The following is a 20,208-nucleotide window of genomic DNA, read 5'->3' as shown; positions in this document are numbered from 1 at the left end:
CTTTTCCATGTTGCACCAAAAGAGGATGACAGTCTGTGTAGATATTATATGTTACATGCAGTCATTGCGTTCTCATTCACCAGCAATAAGTATGTTGTTAACTTAATGTGCCATCAACAGATGAGTGGGACAGTCCATTTCACTATATTTCTAGCAATTCAAAGTGATTTTTTTCTTTTTTTAGTAAACATGGGCTGTGAACAGGGCTGAAGAGCAACTAAATAATCTGAACTGCAATCATTGCCATTTAACGTGTTACTCTACTAAGATTGAATGCTCCCAAACACTGAAATACAAGAATGTCATGTAGAATGTCATTCTGACTGTAACAGATTAAGTAGAGTTTTGACCTTCAAAAATGACTTTTATCTGGATAGGTCCACTTAAATAGCTAGGATTTACTAAGTATTCAATAGTTTTACTGGAGTTAAATTTCGTATTAGTATAACTTTATGGTATTATACAAATTACATTAAATTATGATACGTCGTCATCTCAGTGTCTGCTTGTGATAATCTAGGTTACACGTTTCTACACTCTTCCTCATACAAACATTAGGTTTCACATCATAGGGGGATTGCATATCTCTCAGAAAAAGTATTTATACGTTTAAGCACGAGTCAATCCTCAAGATTTATTATTTTGATAAAACGTACAATGTAATGTACCAAATTAAGCGATATGGGCCATAAGAGGGTTAAAAAATACAGTAGTATACATAAATTAAAGTATTACACCCCCACTTATTTCATAATGCTCTAGTCCAAGGCGCGCTCAGCGATTTGGCGCTAGAGTCGGCTCTCCGGTTGACTGTACAAACCAGCTGCAGGCAGACAGATACTTAACTCTTTTGCGCTTTTGACTGATTTTTTGAATATATAATCGTGCAACATTCATGGACAATCATGTCTGACGAAGAACCAAAGGTCCCCGATGAACTTTTCAAAGATGTCAAATTCTACGTGGTTGGGGACATTGATCAAAAGGTGAGGCTATGGACGTTAGCTTCTTGCTAGGTGGCTAGCATGCTAACTAGCTAGCTAGCATCATTCAAAGTAAATAAGTTGCTGCTGGAGAAGCTAACTAGCCGACTGGCTAACGTGCTAAATGGGAAACATTATTGGGCTCGCTCCCTAGCTAGCGATGTGAACTGGTGTCCTGGCAGTTATTTGCATTGGACGTTATGTTGTCAAGTTATTTGCGAGATATCTTTTATGATACAAGTGGACTTACGGTGAATATCTAGTATGAATGCTACTTAGCATTGCACTTTTTTGTATACAGCCAGCTAGCATTAGCTGTTAGTTTCGCAGTTAAGACAGATGGCTAACTGTTAGCGTATAGCCTGCACTGCAGTTTATCCGTCAGGGGCTCAGTAAGCTATCCAGCTAGCGTTTATTATCTTGCTTTCTGTCAGCACTAACACCTCCAACAACCCAGTCATTAGTATTTCGCTGTTCTGTAGTGCAGTGAAACGCCTAGGAGTACATGGAACACTGTCATTCTGCATCAACCTGTGACTATCTACACTTTGCTCAATTAGGCGCCCGCTACTGCGCATGTATTGCCGCTATTTCAGCCTCTGGTACTGGAGACCTGTGGCACAGAGCTGTACTTCCTGCCAAATAGTGACTCCCAGTCGCACCTCTATCTGGGCTTGTTTTTATTTCATGTTTTCAAAATCGACTATTAAGCAGAGGTGTTGCAAAAATCAGCATAGCCGCTTAAACCGCTAAAATGTAATTGAACATTGACTGAAATGCAACATCGTTGTCAAGTGATCCAAAAGTCGCCTTGATAATTGCTCAAATGAAATGAGTAGATTAGATAGCTGTTCATACAGAGCTATTGCACCAGAAATGTGAAATTTTGTTGAACACTGAGCTCAAGCCTCCCCCAACCCACACAAGCACATATTTGCTGTTCTATTCTATTCTAGTCATTTTCTTATTTTATACCAATCAGCATAACTCCAGTTTTGTATCCAGTGCAGTTGACCATCTTGTAACCCTTCTTACTGGCGTTTCTACGCCTCCCTCTGTGGAAAGACTTTATCCATTTTAATCCTGAGGTTGATGGTGTCAGATCTAAGATTACCCTGCATGTTTCTCTTGTTGATGTCTCTCGCGCTTATCTGGATTTGCTGAGGCACTACACTGATTTCTAGGGATGGCAAATTCAGATCAGGCTCGCGATACAGATTCAGGTTTTCCCAATCACAACTGTATTGAAACGATGCTTGAGTTGTGGTAAAATTGGTATCTCTTGAACTTTTATGGATTGGCTTTCATTTTACTTAAACTTGCCCAATAAAGAAATTGGTTTAAAATCATTGGTGATTAAAATCATTGGTGGCTTTTTTCAGCCTCATTGATTACCTTGTGGTGTTCCTCAAGGCGCATTTCTTGGGCCAGTTTTGTTTATTTGCTGCTTCTTGGTCATATTGTTCATTGGCATAGCATCTCTTTTCATTGCTGTGCCAATGACACTCAACTGTATCTTATTGTTACGGCAAACAATTTTGATTTCATGGCTGTATAACATGACTGTGTAGCTTATGTATTATGTGTAACATATGTAGCTTATGACTGGATGTCCCAAAACTTCAGCTCAGTTTGAACAAAATACTGGAAAATACTTGAAAGAATAATACTTATCTCTAGATAAATTCAGCTTTCTCCTGTTCCTTTAACTTCAAACATGTATCTACAGTTTTAAGAGTTATCGTTGCTCCAGTTAAACCTCTGAGCAACACATTAAAACCTACCTGAGTGTTTTTACCAGAATTTGATCGGTCTTTCCCATTAGTAGAGAAAATTTAGCATGTCAAGTAAATGTATGTCACATCATTTATACTACATTGTACTGCTACTGGTCTCTTGGCAGGGTTGCAAGCGAATCTTGGAATTCATTTTAAATATTTATTTATTACATACAAGACTGGCGCCTATTTTTTTTATTATGGATTTGCTAAGTCCTTGTCACCCTTCAATGCCCGTTAGGGTCTCTGTCCAAGGACTTTAGGCTGTTGTAGATAAAATCAAGTTGCGATTAAGCCTTTGCTGTAATGGCTCCTAGACTCTGGAACAGTCTTCCCATCAGTAATAGATCTGCTGAACCTTTTTGTGTCTTTAAATCTCGTCTTAAGGCCCAGTGTTATTGCCGTGCTGTTTCCAATATCTGATCACTTATTTATTTAATTTTATTACTGAGAACTATGTAGTCCCTCGTGTCATTACTGTGTTATGGTGCTTTTTCTCTGGATGTCTTTTATCTCCCAAATTTCAGAGAAAGCGCTATCAAAGCAACTCTTAGAGGTGGTGAAGAATGTTATAGAGAACTTTGACGCTGGCATTTGACTAAAAAGCACATTGTAATCAAAGTAACTGTCATCAATGTAGTTCATCTGGACTGTAGTTGAATTCCATGCTGATCCTCTGCTGGTATCCCAGGTGGTGCAGCTGCTGAAAGCGGGGAAAGGCAAGGAGGTTTCCTATAATGCCCTGGCCACTCACATCATCGCAGAGGACGGCGACAACCCCGAGGTGGGCGAGTCACGGGAGGTTTTTGACCTGCCTGTTGTCAAGGTAAGAGGTATACCACAGGACAGGGGTTGCTTTCTTCTCCATAAAGTGGTTTTCGGTGGGGGATGTCGGTAACTTCAGTTCTGGGAATCCGGTCCGCTCCTGGTCCTGTTCCCTCAAGTGGAGTGCTGCTGGTACTGAATGAATATAGGGGGAAACCCTACTCTCAATTGGCATCCAGGGTGTCAACAGGTCCTTAAAGTCTTAAATCATCTACATTTAAGACCCTAAAAAGTCTTGTTGAGCACTGATCAAAATCAGTATGTAATGACAGGTTTCTTTGTGCTGCTTATCCACTCTTAGATTAATAGTACAATATGCATCTTATGTGCTTTACTAAACAGAGCTAGACTTCATGTCCCTTAATTCATTTCCTTTTTTCTTTTTCTGCCCGTTTGTAGTTTCACTGTGTTCAATCAAAAATAGCAATTTTCATTCAAACCAATTTCAAAATTCAATTTGAAATTGGTCTTAAATTCAATTCCAGGTAGCATTAATAAGGTGTTAAAATGTATTAAATTCGGCTTTCTGAAAACCTCAGTTAGCCTGGGATTCCAAATGGCTCAAGGCCTAATTACTAATGACTAATGTTATGCACGTGAGGTGGGAAGTAATAATTGCGTTCATTTTATTAATGATGTACTTTGCTGCTGACCATATGTCTGATTTTGACCAACAGCATATTTTCAGCGTTGGTCAAACAGTAAACATAACTTAGCATAAATGAATTCATAGCAGCACAATGTACAAGAACAGTGAATATCAAACTTTAACACATTGTCCTCTTCATTTTTGCAGCCGTCTTGGGTGGTCCTGTCGGTCCGATGCGGAGACCTGTTACCGTATCCTTCCATCATGAAGCCCAAATTACCTCCAACTGAAATGGTTTAATATAAACTGATGTTATGTTAGAAACCCCTTACATTAAAGGGTGTTAATGACAGCAAACAGTGAATGCTTTTCTGCTTTTTTTTTGTCCTCTGCTAAGCACCTACAAATTGTCAGGAACTTGTAAATTTTCTGTTTTTTTTTAATTATACAACAGGTTTGCAGGGGATTCATTGGCCCTAGAGTTACTTAACCCATAAAGTTAATATTATGTAAATCTTTGATTCAGTTAAAAAATTATAAAGGTCACCCAAATTGGGTAAAGAGAGCAGAGTTATGTTTCGTTGTTGTGATGTTTTTCCATAACCAGTCACCCTGCAGAGTTACTGGATTCTCCCCAGAGTCAGGCCAGATATTCTTTGGTGTGACAGCTTGTCTTCCCAGGGTAAGTTTGTGTGTGTGTGTGATTGTGTATGTGTGTGTGAGAGAGAGAGAGAGAGAGAGAGCTAAACTGTCAACAAAGCTATAATTGTATCATTTTCCAGGGTTACCATTGGTCATTGAGTTTCTGAAATATCATGGAATTTAGAGAGGTGCATTCCCGACAGGGAAAGTAAGGGAATTAATGGAGGAAGTCAGGGAATATCCTGGAATTTTACAAGTGGGTCACTTCACAGGAACCAGATACCAGAATGTATTTTCCAACTTGTTTCACACATTCACAGCAGATGGTTAGATGGTTTTCAGCCCAACTGGAGTAGAAACCAGACTGAAAAACAACATTAACAAACCAGGAAGGAACAGTTTTAAGTCATGAAAGCGCTTTAGTTATTGAAAGTCATGGAATTTTAAATCAGGGCCACAGTACAAACGTTTTTTTTTTTTTTTTTACGTTTTGCTGATGTGTGTTCTGAGATCTTTGAATGCAGATGACCAATCCAGAAATCTAACCTCAGTATTGTGTGTGTGTGTGTGTGTGTGTGTGTGTGTGTGCGCGTGTGCAGCTTCCAGATGATCTCAACGCCTTGTGGGCTTACATAACCTTCTATGGAGGGGAATGTCAGCTTAACCTCAATAAGAAGGTCACCCACCTAGTGGTGAAGGAACCAAAGGGGGTAAGTAGATGCCTTAATTGTATCAAAGACCAAGGATTTTTACCTATATCTCTATGCATATTATTGAGAAGCATTTCTTTTATGAATTTATTTGTGTTTGTCATCATCGCTGATTTCATATTTATAGCTAGTGTACTTCACCTGCAATTAATCCACATTGTCTCTGTTGGTGTTAGTCTGCTGACTGGGTGAGGTCTTACTGTTGTCTGGGTTACTTTATGGCCTGAGTGCAGCAGTCAGCCCTCATGATGGTTATTGCAGGAAAAGTCTTCCTGTGTTTTATGGCTGTCAGTATTCCCCTGTAGGGATGCAGAGTGAAGGGCTTGTCTAACTTGAGGGCTTTCCAGGCTTTGTCTCGGGGGAACACACAAAACAAAGCAAGTTTTCCTAATTCAAAGCTAAACTTGTGTGACTCCAAAAAAAGACACTACAGCATGGCCACAATACTGTCGGGGCCCATTATAATCTTCCAGGCTCTGTACCCACACTTTCTGTTTACCACACTGATTGCTGCACTTGCCCTTTAGGCATTTGAGGTTCTACTTATGTTATCATGCTAACTGAGTTGGTACTAGGGTTGTGCCAGTGTACAATGCCGTGTGACATCGTCAATGGGATGTGTCAGTACCGATGTGAGTTTTTTTTTTTTTTTTTTTTTCAAAATAACATTTTGCTTTTGCAGTGTAGCCATTAGCCAAAACAACAAAATCACTGAATAAGAGGCGTTGAGAACAGTCTTAGCCGAGTCAGCGGAGGAAAAGAGACACACACACACACACACACACACACACACATAGCCTGACAGCTCACACACCGTTCCCAAGAAGCCCTCTCTCCTCACTTTGAACTCGTTTTCATTCAGTGAAAGTGGTGGCGAGGGCTAGTCTGTTTTTGAGCACGGTTATTATTAAAAATGTTTACCTGGAAACGATGTTGCTTTCTTTCTACTTCTACTTTTATTCCCTCAGCGAGGCCTGTCAGGCAGCGGCCTCCTACAAGGCCAAAGTCTGTCTGAATTATAAATATTTTAGCACTAACAAAACATCATTCAAGCGCGCGTGCTGATGTATAATCACTTTAGTTAGGAATACAACAATGACTATTTAGAAGAAATCATGTAAATTATCTACTAGTTGTTACCATATCTCAGTTATCTCAAGGCTTATAAATCCTTCTTGAGTCTGTCTCCTCGCCTTCAACCGTACAGTATCTGCCCTTCAAGACTGAAGTGGATTTAATAGGTGAAATCGATAAAGTGTCATAGCTCAGTGTATTTTAAAAGTTATTTAGCAACTTTTTGCATATTGAATGATGTTTTTCATTTCACTTTTTAGGCTGGTTGTCTTGAAAAAATTCCTAACCTTTTTAAATATACGCTGTGTCTTCCCCCCCCCCCCCCAGGCCAAGTTTGAGTGTGCCCTAAAACACCCTGGCATCAAGATCGTCACCCCAGACTGGATCACCGACTCAGTCAAAGGTAATTTTAAGTGGCATTTTATCTAATAAAAGATGAATATACATGTGCTTCTGTGAGGCATATTTATTCAGACTGGGCTAAATTCAGATTGCGTAGTAATGTGGGTCTCCTGCAGATTTAGTTCAGACTATTTGATTTGCTCACTTGAGGATTTTGGTCGTGCCTTCACTCGTGTACAGGTTCATTCAAATCCTTTATTCTTTGTCCTTCCCATCAGTATGGTGGAAAATTACATCACATTACATGGACTTTTCTCCCTTGTCTTTCTGCTAGGGCGTTGCCTATAAATACTGTGCACCTTTTTTATTTCATTCATTTATTTGTTTTGTTTTATGACAATTGGGCAGAAAGATTGAAACTTGACCACTGCACATGAGTTCAGTAAAATCATAAAATATACTTTACAAAGTCTGAAATGCTTTCAAAAAATACGTATTTTTATAGCAAAAACTTTTTTTAGTGAAAAGATGCGTTTCTTAAACTGCTTGGTACTCAACTCACTGACAAGACACTCCAGTTGCATTGCGTATTGCATGAAAACACTTGCTATAGCCACGTCCACTTCACGTACCAACTGAATGTTTATGGAATGTTGTCTTTTTCTCTTCCTATGAATTTGTGGTTGTGTGTCCTTCTGGTCACATTAAGCACACTGGATAGCATCAGTGGCGTTTGAAAAGCTACATGATGGAATCTGCCCCTAATTGTGTGTTATTGCACGTTGGTGTGTTGTCTGTATAGAAAATAATTGGTGTGTTTGCTCATTACCATTAAGAACTACACCAACATCGCCCAAGTCAAGGTCTGAATTGGGCCCGTCATCTTTGTTGATCACAGATTTTCCATCTCTGAAACACGACTTTTCGCCTCTCACCTTTTTAAAGATAAGACCAAGAAGGAAGAGACGCTCTACCACCCCCGCCTCACCTACATCGAGCCCGAGGAAGAGGACGAGAGCGAAGAGGAGCTCTACGACCAGCGCTCCCGTTCGGACGGCAGCTACAGCCCGCGGCGCTCCCGGCCGTCCAGCGGCGCCTCCTCCGGCGACGACTCCCCCTCCAGCCCCCACCGGCGCCCGGGACCCAAGCGGCTGAACTCCGTCTCCCCGCCCTCCTCGCGCAAGCCCGAGCGCCGCAGCGAGCGCATGTTCGACGACTCGGACGACGACTCCTCCACGGAGAAGGAGGGGCCGAACCTCAACTGGACGCCGGCCGAGGTCGTCGCGCCGCCCGCCGCCGCCGCCGCCGCCGCCGCGCCCGGCACGGCCAGGCGGCGGGGCGCGCCGGCCGGCGGCAAAGACCCGGTGTCGTCCTCGGGCAGCGGGCTGATCAACCTGTGCGCCACCGTGCCCCCGGTGCCCGGCGGCGGAGGGCCGGGAGTGCCAGCCGATGGTCGTTCCGGTGCGGCCGCCCTGGGTCCAACCACACAGCAAGGTCGGTGTGTCTGGAAGGCCTATGTGCTTGACTTCATGTTCATTTACATCTACCTGAGGGCTGCAGTATTGCAATTTTACGTTTCCATGATGAATAATCGTGTAATTTGGCGAGTTTTTGAGAATAATATTATATTATTCTCCTGAAAGTCCCGGTGTGGTATATCAAGTGCCTCCGTTACATGTGATCAGTCGCTATCTTTGAATGTACAACACGCACCGTGTGACCAGAACGAAAGTGAAGCTGGAGAAGCAGAAGAGAAACCTGACATAGAGCATCTTTTGGAGAAAAGTAGTTGCGTGCAAAGTGGGAAAGAACTGATCAGCCCAGCCTTAGAGAGGGAAGTCCTGAAAACGTTGTTTCAGTTCCTAAAAGTAGATTGTCATCTTTCATTTGGAGATACTTTGATTTTCAATGAGATGACCACAAACGAGTGCAGATTCTGGGGCAAAGTTTGTAGTACTAGATAATGGTAATGTGATAATGCTGATAATGTAATAGCTGCCAGAGAATGTGATAACTTGTGAAAATGAAATACAAATGTCCCCTAAATGGGTCAAAAATATAATAGAACCTGTTAATGTAATAAATTGCATCACATTGTTAACTCACATTGAACAGTATTTATAGAGATGAAGTAGATGTTGTCTTGGGCAACAACTATAGTGTAGTTGCAAGCAGTTAATGTCATTTACTATTAGTAGTTTCATCAGAACAAAACATCCTGTTTTGGTAAATTGCTGTGTTCAGTACTCCTACCTTGTTTTGAGGTATCTGAGCTGCCTGGATCTCTTTGCTTTGCAGGTGCTTCCTAGTTTAATCTGCATACAAATCTTTACTTCCGTTTACATACTTATATGGGGATTGAAGATGCTTTTGCATTTACAATTTGTTATTAATGTAGTCTCTGATCACCTCTGGGGTTGGTTTGGGTGGTCATAAATTAAGCACATCTTGGGTGCATTTATTCATGGATCTTTATGTGTTTTAGCTCTATCTGAATACAGTAAGAACATTCAGAACACATGTTAAATGCCAGGGTTGTCATTAGTCTCAGGTCATTTTCTAGGCTAAATGAAGCTAATCTTTCTTGTCCTCCTCTTTCTGCTTTTTAGGAGGTGTATCGGGACCAGAGGGCATCCCTGGGTGGAGCCCGGCTGCTAGAACCCTTCGGAACATCACCAACAATTCCGACATGCAGCCGGCCAACCGGCCTGCCAACGTTGCACACGTAAGAAATACTACTAGTAGCCTAAGGCTTACTGAAGTGGTTCACAACCCTGGAACTGCTGCAATGGAGTTTCCCTGTGGGAAACACTGCATTTTGTTGTCCAATACAAACGTATTGTTATTATTGTTGATGGGTGGACTTATGATGACACCAAGCTAAAGTTATATCATGGCGTTATTTTCTAGTTTCTTATTTTAATTTTCTGTTTTCTCCAACCTCCCAGATCATCCAGAATCTGACAACCAATCAGACAAAGCCATTGGACCAGCAGACCAATCAGAGCCAAGCTCCAACCCCCAACAGTAACAATCCTCTCCTCTTCAACCAGTCAAAACTGCCCAGCCAGCCCCTTACAGCCGAGCAGCAGCAACAGTTGTTACAACAGCAGCAGCAACAGTCACACCAGGCTACCCAGCAACAGCAGCACCAACAGATGCCACAGCAACAGCAGCATCCCATGATGCACCTCCAGCAGCAGCATCAGATGATGCAGCTACATCATCAACAACAACAACAACAACAACAACAACAACAACAACAACATCAACAGCAACAATCGCAGGTTGCACAACAAGGGTTCCCACAGTTGCCCCAACAGCAGCAACAGTTCCTGCAACAACAGCAGCAAATGCACCAACAACAGTTGTTTACACAACAGCAGCAGCAGCAGCAGCAACAACAACAGCAGCAGCAACATGGATTCTCCCAGCAGCAGCTACGCCCCCAGCAGCTCTTGCGGCCCGGCTTGCAGCAACTGCAGCAGCAACAGGCGCTGCAGCAACAGCTCCAGCAATTCCAGCAGCAACAGCGCCTGCAAATGCTACAGCAGCAGCAGCAGCAGCAGCAGCAAAATCAGCAGCAGCAGCAACAACAGTTACACCAGCAACACCTGCAGCAACAGCAGCAACATTTCCTTCAGCAGCAGCAGCAGCAGCAAATGCAGCAGCAACACATACAGCAGATGCAGCAGCAGCAACATCTGCAGAATCAGCAGCAGCAGGCTCTGCAGCATCAGAGCCAGCAGGCCATGCAGCAGCAGCAGCAGCAGCAGCAGCAGCAGCAGCAGACGTCCCTGCAGCCTCAGCTCCAGCAGCCTCCACAGATCTCTCAGCTGTTCGGCCACGAGCCGGGCCAAGAAAGTGAGTCCAGTTTAAAAGTTGTATCAGAATTCCAGGTAGCATCAAAAAGTCTTAAATGTGGCTTTCTGAAACCCGCTGATCCCCCTGTTGTAACTTACTTCTCTCTGTTTTTTTGTTTTGTTTTTTTTTTTTTTTTTTTTTTTTCAGTCCCACAGGACGGCTTCCTGCTGGGCTGTGTGTTCGCTATCGCCGACTACCCAGAACAGATGGCTGACAAGCAACTCCTCGCCACATGGAAGAGGGTAAGACAGTTACTCAGGGACGCGGTCAGGAACACAGAAAAGCAGGAAAATCAGAATCTCCTGTTCGAAATGACTAGGAGCTTGTGTTCTCATTGATTATTATAAGAATAATGATGGTATTGTACAGCCTGTGAGTCAAAGGGAACTATTAGACCTTCAAATCTGAATATCATATGGAGTGGATGCTAGCCAGCAGATAGAACATCAGTCTGTAATTTCACTGAGTTGCTGCGTTGAGGAAACAGACCCAAGGATATTTGGTGGGAGTAGAGACTAACAAATCGCCTACAATATAATTAGTTTCTTGTTCTTTCTATATCCTCTGGGGCACAGAAGTGATGCATTTTGCATAGTACTCGCCAGAACTGGTATATGAAAAATCAGATATTTCAGTAACGGTATAGGGATTCAGGATAGTTTTCAGTGTAAAAAAAAAAAAAAAAATCTAAACTTGTGCAAGCGTGAAAAACTTGTTTCCCCTGTGTGATGTAGGCTTACTTGTTTTGTCTAATTTTTTTTTTTTCCTCCCCCCCCCCCCCCCCCCCCCCCAGGTCATCCAAGCCTGTGGCGGTGCTGTTGACCCCTCCCTGACCACCCGCTGCACACACTTGCTCTGTGAGAGTCAGGTCAGCAGCATGTATGTCCAGGTAAGAAGAAGATGTGTGTGTTTTTCCTGCACATTTGCACATTTGTATACATACACTGCCCATCAAAAGTTTGGACCCATCTGATTGAATGTGTTTTTCATTCCCTTAAAGTCATTTTGATCTAAAGGCTTCTGCTTAAATGCTTGAAATGTGTTTCTTAGACAAATATAAATAGTGAAGTCGATCCTATGTATGAATTTCTTTCCAAAGCCTTTTGCCTTTTCATCAAGGCAAAGGTCTACAGAATGCCGTACTTGTGCATGGAGACGTGCAGACAGCTGTGTTCAATTGGAAATAGTCCATTTTTGCCAGCTTTCTGTTTTTCCTTATTTTGGTTGTTAAATTGGTCTTAAATCCAATTCCAGGGAGCATGAAAAAGCTCTTAAACTGTGTTAAATTTGGCTCCCTGAAGCCTGCAGATACCGTGCAGTAGTTGTGTGATATTTCCGTGTTGTTCACTGCGGTATATTTTCCCCCCGCCAGGCGCTCAGAGAGGGCAAGCGCTGCGTCACGGCCCACTGGCTCAACACCATACTGAAGAAGAAGAGGATGGTCCCTCCTCATCGGACGCTACACCTGCCCTTCGCCTTCCCGCCCGGAGCCAAACCCTGCTCCCAGCACGTAGGTCCAACACCCGCAAACGCTGCCGCTCGCTGTCGGCTTTCTTTTTTTTTTTTCATGTTGAAATTTGTCTGAGCTCTTGAGAAAAGGCCTGACGGTGTATAGCTGTTTCCATCCAACTGTCAAGCAAATTCTTCGCAAACTTGTGAAATGTGGCAACAAATAAAATGCAAATTGGGTATGAATATAGCAGCCTCCTGAATGTAAAAAAAAAAAATCCCTCAAGAATTGATTAGTATTGATTTGTAGTATTCTTGTGCAGTGAAACTTAACCATTCGTCTGACCAATCATGCCAAATGAGTTGTCATCTTTTTATTGCTTAATGTCTTTGTAGACCAAAAACAAATCTGCTTAAAGTGCGTTAAAAACTTTGCAATATTGAGGGAAAGGTTTCGTAACTCGCATAAAAATGATGGAAACTGAGCTAAAACATGAATTTGTTTACGTACACAGCTATATTTCTACTTTGAAGGCTTAAGAAAGTTCCATGAAGCTTTTTTTTCATTTTCAAGTCAAACTCTTTAAGAACACAGGTGAATATGCTCAAAGTTAAGAAGAAAAATTGATTGATTGTATCTTTCAGCACTATTCCACTCTGTCCTTTCCCTCTTTGTTTCAACACAGCAGTGTTCCGACTGAGGGCAAACGTGTAGAGAAAAACATTTTTAAAATTTTTTCCCTCTCTCTCTTCCCTCTCAGATCATATCGGTGACGGGCTTTGTGGACACCGACAGGGACGACCTGAAGCTGATGGCCTACCTGGCTGGCGCCAGATACACTGGATACCTCTGTCGCAGCAACACCGTCCTCATCTGCAAAGAGTAAGAGGCCCGGGATGGAGGGATGGATGGTGGTGAGGGGTGGATGCCATGTTTTTTTTTTTTTCCTGGTTTAAAAGAGGGCCAGAGGACATCATATGCTGATTTGAATATGTGAAATGTGTCAAAGCTTACAGGTGAAGTTCCTTTTTGAGTTTGAAAAGTGGGCTTTGCAGAATGAACTGTGCAGGGTCCAGGTGCCGTGGGGGTAACCCAGCGGTCTCGTTGCCTTCCCTCCAGACCCAGCGGTCTGAAGTACGAGAAGGCCAAGGAGTGGAAGATCCCCTGTGTGAACGCCCAGTGGCTGTGCGACATCCTGCTGGGAAACTTCGAAGCCCTGAGACAGATTCAGCACAGCCGATACTCCAACTACAACCACCCTGAACCACTGGTGCCTAACCCACTGCTAGTACACAACCTGCTGGGTATGTACACTGAGCGTGTGTGTGTGTGTGTGTCTGTGTGAATGGGTGCAGCAGCGACTGAATCGATATTCTCATTAGATTAGATGAAACTGAAAAACATCTATAGGACAATCAAAGGAGTATGAGAGGGTTTTAAGTTTGATATTAGTTAATAGTGCTGCGCGTAGCATTTTTAAACATCAATATATCACTGTCCAATTAATTGTGATGCCTTGGTGTGTGTGCATGTGTGTTAGTGTGACTGTCCTGACCTCGGTTATTCAGTTTTCTCTGTTTCTTTTCAGCTGCTTGGCGAACGCCTGTCAAAGTAGCTCCTGAAGCGTTGGCGGTGAGTTGGCCAAGACTCTGCCTCATGCTTTCCACCACACTTTGTCATTAATTGTCAATCAACCAACTTATCTGAGTACATGCACTGCCAGTCAAAAGTTTGGACCCACCTGATTGAATGTACTATGTTTTTCACGATCTTAAAGCCATTTTGATCTAAAGTCTCTTCTTGAAATGTGTTTCTTCGACAAATATAAACAGTGAAGTTGACCCTATGTATGAATTTCTTTCCAAAGCCAAGGCAAAGGGCGGCTACTTTAAAGAATCTAAAATATAAGATAGTTTTGATTTAACACTTTTCTGGCCGCTGCATAATTCCATTTGTGTTATTTCATAGTTTTGACGTCTTTACTGTTATTCTAAAATGAAGAAAAATGTGGTGTGTCCAAACTTTTGACGGGCAGTGTACATTTTGCATTCTCAAACGGTGTTGGTAAAAAAGTGATACTTATCGATCTAATGATGTCTATCCCTATTTATGCTATTTAGAGCCTCCAGCTGCTCCAGAAGCAGAAGCTTACTGACTCCAACAACCAGCCTCCCAACAAGAAGGCAAGGTCAGTAAGTCGGCTCTGGATACATGCTGCGGAAACATTTTGATGACTTGCTTTTTGAAACGGTTCAGAAGAAATCCATCAGAAATGGGTGAAATCATTCCAATTTGTGTAAAAGCGCCAAAATTGTTCTAACTCTGATTCTCTGGTGTGTGTGTGTGTGTCCAGGCTTGAGGAGATCCAGTCCCCCAATAAGAAGCTTCCACCAGAGTCCACTCCTCACGTCATCTTTACAGGCTTTGAGCCCACACAAGTGCAGCAGTACACAAAGGTAAAGTCCATGCCTTCTCACTCATTAAAGTAGTTGTTTTCAACCTTTTTCATATCAAGGACCCCTAATTTAGTCCACATTAGGGTCACAGACCCCCATTTGATGAGATTTTGTCTCTCTGACCCAAATCTGAGAATATTTTTTATTATCAGATATGATTTTGTATAGAATTCCATGACTATCTGTACTGTAGGTAGAGAGATAACAGTGAAACTATGATCAAAATAGTTATTCTAAAATGACAAAATAATGAAGTTTAACAATTCGTCAGTTTGCTGGGGACCCCCTGGAATGCCCTCAAGGACCCCCAGTGGTCCCCGGACCCCACGTTGAGAACCACTGCATTAAAGCACCAGTTCCTAAATTGCATGGTAGGCAGGATATGATGTCGTCGTGGTGGCAGGTGGAAGAAACTTCATACACCACAGCTTCCTCCTATAGAGTAGATGATCTAATTAGATTTTGCAGCACCTTGCTGCATAAATTTGCATATTAATGAGGAAAATCAGATTTTCTCGAAGCTAGTATAACTCTTTAATTGTTTAAGATACAGAATTCACAGTACGACCCATGTGTTATGTGAAGACAAGTACGTTGACTGAAATATTTGCTAATTATTGCATTAATTAGCTTAATGAAGGACCTTCTTAGCACAACTGTTTATGTTTAATATATCATGTATGTAATGGTGGTTATGGTGGGACATTAGGCATTTTAAGTGCCTCTTGTTTAGTTTTGTTTTGTTGTTTTTTCATTCATATCTGTATTGGTAGCGGCCTTCACATCACCTATCAGTTTGGAATGTATGTTCATTAACAAAGCTGTTTAATCGTTTCTAAAATGATATCAACAGTTTCCCAAACAGTACCATCATTTACCATCATTTACCTAACGAGCTACACTCACGCCGTCTTTCTCCATCCCTCCCTCCCTCCCTGCCTCCCTCCATCATGCCCCTCCCAGAGGCTCCACGCTTTGGGCGGCGAGGTGGCCGACAACAGCCAGAAGATCACCCACCTGGTGGCCGGCAAGGTGACCCGCACCGTCAAGTTCCTGACCGCCATGTCCGTGGTCAAGCACATCGTCACCCCGGACTGGCTGGACGAGAGCTGGAGGAGCCAGAAGTTTGTGGGTAAGAGTGTGTGTGTGTGTGTGTGTGTGTGTGAGATGAGGAAGAGTATCGCTAAGAGGTAGGGTTGAAACTCCAAAAGAAAAACTCGAAACGATGAATCCAAATGATGATTCCAATTTTCATTAGAACACTCGTCCACCAATATAATCTACAGCCCCAGTCTTCACCCTAATGTGTGTGTGTGTGTGTGTGTGTGTGTGTTCATTCCAGATGAGCAGACCCACATGCTGAGGGACGCGGAGGCCGAGGTGTTGTTCGGTTTCAGTCTGGAGGAGTCGCTAAAGAGAGCGCACAGTGCACCGCTCTTCAAGGTCAGTGCGTTTTCCACACAAGGAAACACTCTCTTCAAATAGTACGTCTAGGTAAACCTTCTGTTTTGGTAGTATCTCTGCATAGAATCTCTATTCAGGTAGTATCTCTAGGTAGAATTTCTATTTGTATCTCTAGGAAGGTGTTTTATTCTGGTTGTAGTGTGATTGAGATGTGATCACTTTCGCTGCCCGTCCATTCTTTTCTCTCTCTCTCTCTCCTTCTCTAATTCCCTGTTTTTCACTTTTCCCGTCTCCCCTCTCTCCCACCCGGTGCCCAATGCTGGCCGGGCGTACAGGGGAAGTATTTCTACCTCACCCCGGGGATCTGCCCCAGCCTCAGCACCATGAAGTCCATCCTGGAGAGCGCCGGAGGGAAGCTGCTGCCCAAACAGCCCTCCTACAGGAAGATCATGGAGCATAAACAGAACAAGGTCAAGAGAATTACTACACTTTCTTATATGAAAGTAAAAGCTTATATATATTTATTGTCTTCATATTGCCATATTAGATATCATTATCAGAGGTGGGGACTTGAGTCAGACTGAAGTCACACTTTTAACAGCTTGAGACTTGACTTGATGCATGAAGAGAAGACTTGAGACTTGACTTGACTTGGGTTCTGGTGACTTGGGACTTGACTCTGACTTGTACTCTGATGACTTGAAAGGGTTTCTAAAGTCTTGACTTGAGATCTTGTGTTTGTGTAAATGACTTAGATTGAAAGTGATGAGATTTGTTCCAGCAGACGACTGAATGGAAATTCTGTTTTCTGAATTTGTATGGAATGATTGAATTTATTGAAGTTGAAACTGATTATAGAAATCAAACTCATGATGCTCTTACCGAGTTTTTATCCTATTAAAACCATATTGCATTGAAAAGTCCTAGATATTTAGTTTTCTTTAAATATTAAATTGATACTGGACTCTTGACTTGACTTGCTGTTCTACATTTAGACTTGAGACTTGTGCCTCAAGACTTGAGACTGACTTGGGACTCGAGCCAAGTTGACTTTGTCACACCTGATTATCATTATTATTATTGTAAATGCTAACAATTTAGCATAAGTATGGTGGCACATTAAATACTGAACCAAGGGTTAAACTACTACCAATCTTATTTAAAGTAGTGCTTTTATTTACTAAACAATAACAACTAAATGAACGTTGTTTTTTTGTTGCAGAACCTCCCAGAGATTATCCTGATTTCCTGTGACAATGACCTGCACCTCTGTAGAGAATACTTCCTCAAGAACATTGGTAAGGCATGCCATCTCTCTCTCACACACACACACACACACACACACTTATTTCAGTTAGCAACATCCATTTTGATTATTCTAAACTTTCAGAAAGCAGTTTCCTAGACATTTCTGAAAGATTTTACAGATATTGAATTCATTTTACACTTGAACGACTATGAAAAACCTCATTCCCGCTGGGTTCCTCTGGGTTAATGGACACCAGTAGATCAACATTGCACATATAAAACACCTGTACATAAGAGCTTATGATATTCTATGAAGACGTGTGTGGATGATGTTTTCTAAGGCTCTGATCTCTCTCCTCCATCCAGATGTACACAACGCAGAGTTCATACTAACAGGAATTCTTACCCAGAAGTTGGATTATGAGTCATATCCTTTACACTTCATCAGCAAATCATCAGGAATGTGTTTTTTCTGACACTTTCAGGGTGTTTTTTTGTTTTTTTTCTTTTGAGGAAAATAAAACTCATTTGTTTATGATGCATATTCCCGCATTTCCTGCTACCTCCTCTTATTTTTGCTGTTTTCTGCAACCATGAATAATGAATATAGACAAGATACTCATATTCTGACTTGTGGGCAGCGCAGCAGAGAATATTTAAATTACCGCCGTCTTGCACCTGCTCACTGGGTTGCCAGGTTTCTGACATTTAGTATGTTTTTGCGGATTTTCAGTCACATTCCCTTTAAGAGAAGCACTTGCCTTTAAATTGGAGAAATGGGTAATTCCATAGGCTTATAGAGAAACACATGGCACAGACAAATTGGCCTTAAAGCTGCTCCATATTTCCAAATGACATGATAGTCTTTTATTAATTAGGATATGATATGATCTTGCGTCATTGCATTGCTCGTTCATTAGGCCTATATTAGGCGTTTATTTAATTAAATAAATTCAGTTATTCCTCAAAAATAGCCACCAAGTAGGCTACATTTCAATTAAAGACCTTATAGTTTCCCTAACCCTTTTTATAGTTGTCTAAGCAGGGCAATAAGCAGAACTTAGTTAAAAAAAATCTACTTTATATTGTAATAACATAATCTTTGTTTGCAGCTATGGTTGTCTTACTGCTGTCACGCATCAAAAGGCTTCATGCAGCTACAGTTACAGGGAAGGTAGATGAAGAACCAGATGAGTGATTAGTGTTTGATGGATCAAAACACACTAAGGCACAAGTTGTGAGAAGTTCACTTTTTTGCGATGCTTTTGTGATACTCTATGAACCAGTGATCCCTTAAAATAACCGTACATTTTCGTTCATTTACACAAATTCACCCCTTAATTCATGCAAAATCCCTTTAAAATGAGTTAAGGGAGTTATTAATGGAGGAAAACACCTTGAACACCCCTTCATTTTGACTGCTTACTTTCTAATTTAATGTAAAATTCAGGGAGAGGAACTTTTCCATTAATAACCTGTAAACCTGCGCAAAATGCATAAAAAATCCCTTAATTTCTAGTGTCTCTGAATCAACCCATGAATAAATCCCTTATAAACCCATGACACTAACCTTACTTTATTAAAGCTGTTATATTTAATGGATAATTAATGTTTATGTAATGAGAAATTAAGGACATTTCAGTGATAAAATGAAGGGGTTTGGTTTCATAGTGATGTGTGATATTCTGCCAAAGCCAGTTTCCTTGACTATCTCACATATAAATTTACCTGATGATGAACCAACAAAGAGGCGAAGAAGAAGAGGAAGAAGAAGAAGAAGGGGGGGGGGGGGGGTTGTCAGCTACTGAGATCCTGTCCACCATGAAGACTACAAAAGATTCACTTTCCACTGTACAGCGCCCACATTCATTTTTCTAAATGTTTTCTTTTGTACCCTGTGCATAGATACTCCAGTCATTTTTGTAGCTTTTTGTTACATGTTTGAGAATAAATAAATCAATGTTATTTTTGTGAAATGAATGTTTAAATTATGGAATGATTTTAACCTCCTTTTTTTTTTTTCTCCTGTTGTTTCACTTTAAAATAGAATGTGTAAAGGCTCTAGCTAATACAGGCTGCTTTTGGAATAAAAATTTGAAATTTGTTTGTGAAAACGGCTTTTGTTTGATATGTCGTCGTGTAAAAAAAAAAACCACTCAATGCGGTATGTTTTCCACTCCAGTCAACCAGAAGCACCACCAAAGATGTATTATTTTTTCTTCAAGTAATTATCTTCTGCCTATGAAATAATGGCTTCACAAAGCCCGGAGTCAGAAACATGCACTGCTGTTTTAACAAGCTCTAAAAAAAATGAATCGAGCGTGTACTAAAAGTTGTGGGAATCAATAATTCAGCTGTGTGCGCGTTCACGGGTCAAACACAATCTACCGCTCATATCCACGTTCAAAAAAAACAGTTAGCAAACAATTAGCTACAACGAAAATGCGTGTCAGAACAAAAGAAACAAGCCTCGCCTTTCCTCTCTTGTTCTCACTTTTCCAGCCGTTTCTTTTAGGTATTCCTCCAAGGTTTAAAGGATAATTCCTGATAGACTTGATTTAATTACTTGTTAATGAGGGTCTGGGGTAGTTACTGGTGAAGTTCTAATTGCTAGCTGTCAGACAGATAGCCCCGGGTCATCTCTTGGAAGCGGGTGGTGGGTGGGAAGCGGGGCGGCGCAGCGTAGCCCGCGGTGCTGCCCTCAAAACTACGCGAGACTGAATTAGACACAGCCCGAGCCAAGGTCGTGTGCTAGATAACGATGTGTGTGTGCGCGCGCGCGTGTGTGTGTGTCTGCTGCGAGGCGTTCAATGTGTGTTTACACGGACGGGAAATCTCACGTT

At 41.8% G+C, this 20,208-nt stretch overlaps 1 protein-coding gene across 1 annotated transcript; it reads left to right on the top strand.

The window, feature by feature from the left end:
• The first annotated feature begins 804 nt into the window (after positions 1-804).
• On the top strand, positions 805-19,437 carry paxip1 (PAX interacting (with transcription-activation domain) protein 1). The gene is made up of 23 exons (XM_071530859.1): positions 805-986; positions 3,453-3,587; positions 4,383-4,426; positions 4,794-4,857; positions 5,417-5,527; positions 6,929-7,004; positions 7,889-8,437; positions 9,553-9,668; positions 9,892-10,807; positions 10,955-11,049; positions 11,601-11,696; positions 12,180-12,317; positions 13,018-13,139; positions 13,377-13,561; positions 13,846-13,889; positions 14,378-14,445; positions 14,611-14,713; positions 15,677-15,845; positions 16,056-16,156; positions 16,453-16,587; positions 17,340-17,415; positions 17,732-17,796; positions 19,086-19,437. Exons 1-23 carry the CDS (start codon positions 906-908, stop codon positions 19,095-19,097), a joined length of 3,501 nt encoding a protein of 1,166 aa, XP_071386960.1. The 5' UTR covers positions 805-905; the 3' UTR covers positions 19,098-19,437.
• Positions 19,438-20,208: the final 771 nt, after the last annotated feature.

Source organism: Centroberyx affinis, unplaced genomic scaffold (genome assembly GCF_046629955.1).
Source record: "Centroberyx affinis isolate AG114_WGS23_722 - 3 ecotype Tasmania unplaced genomic scaffold, CSIRO-AGI_Caff_v1 ptg001989l_1, whole genome shotgun sequence".
Lineage (NCBI taxonomy): Eukaryota > Metazoa > Chordata > Actinopteri > Beryciformes > Berycidae > Centroberyx > Centroberyx affinis.
This window is presented reverse-complemented; position numbering and strand designations above follow the sequence as displayed.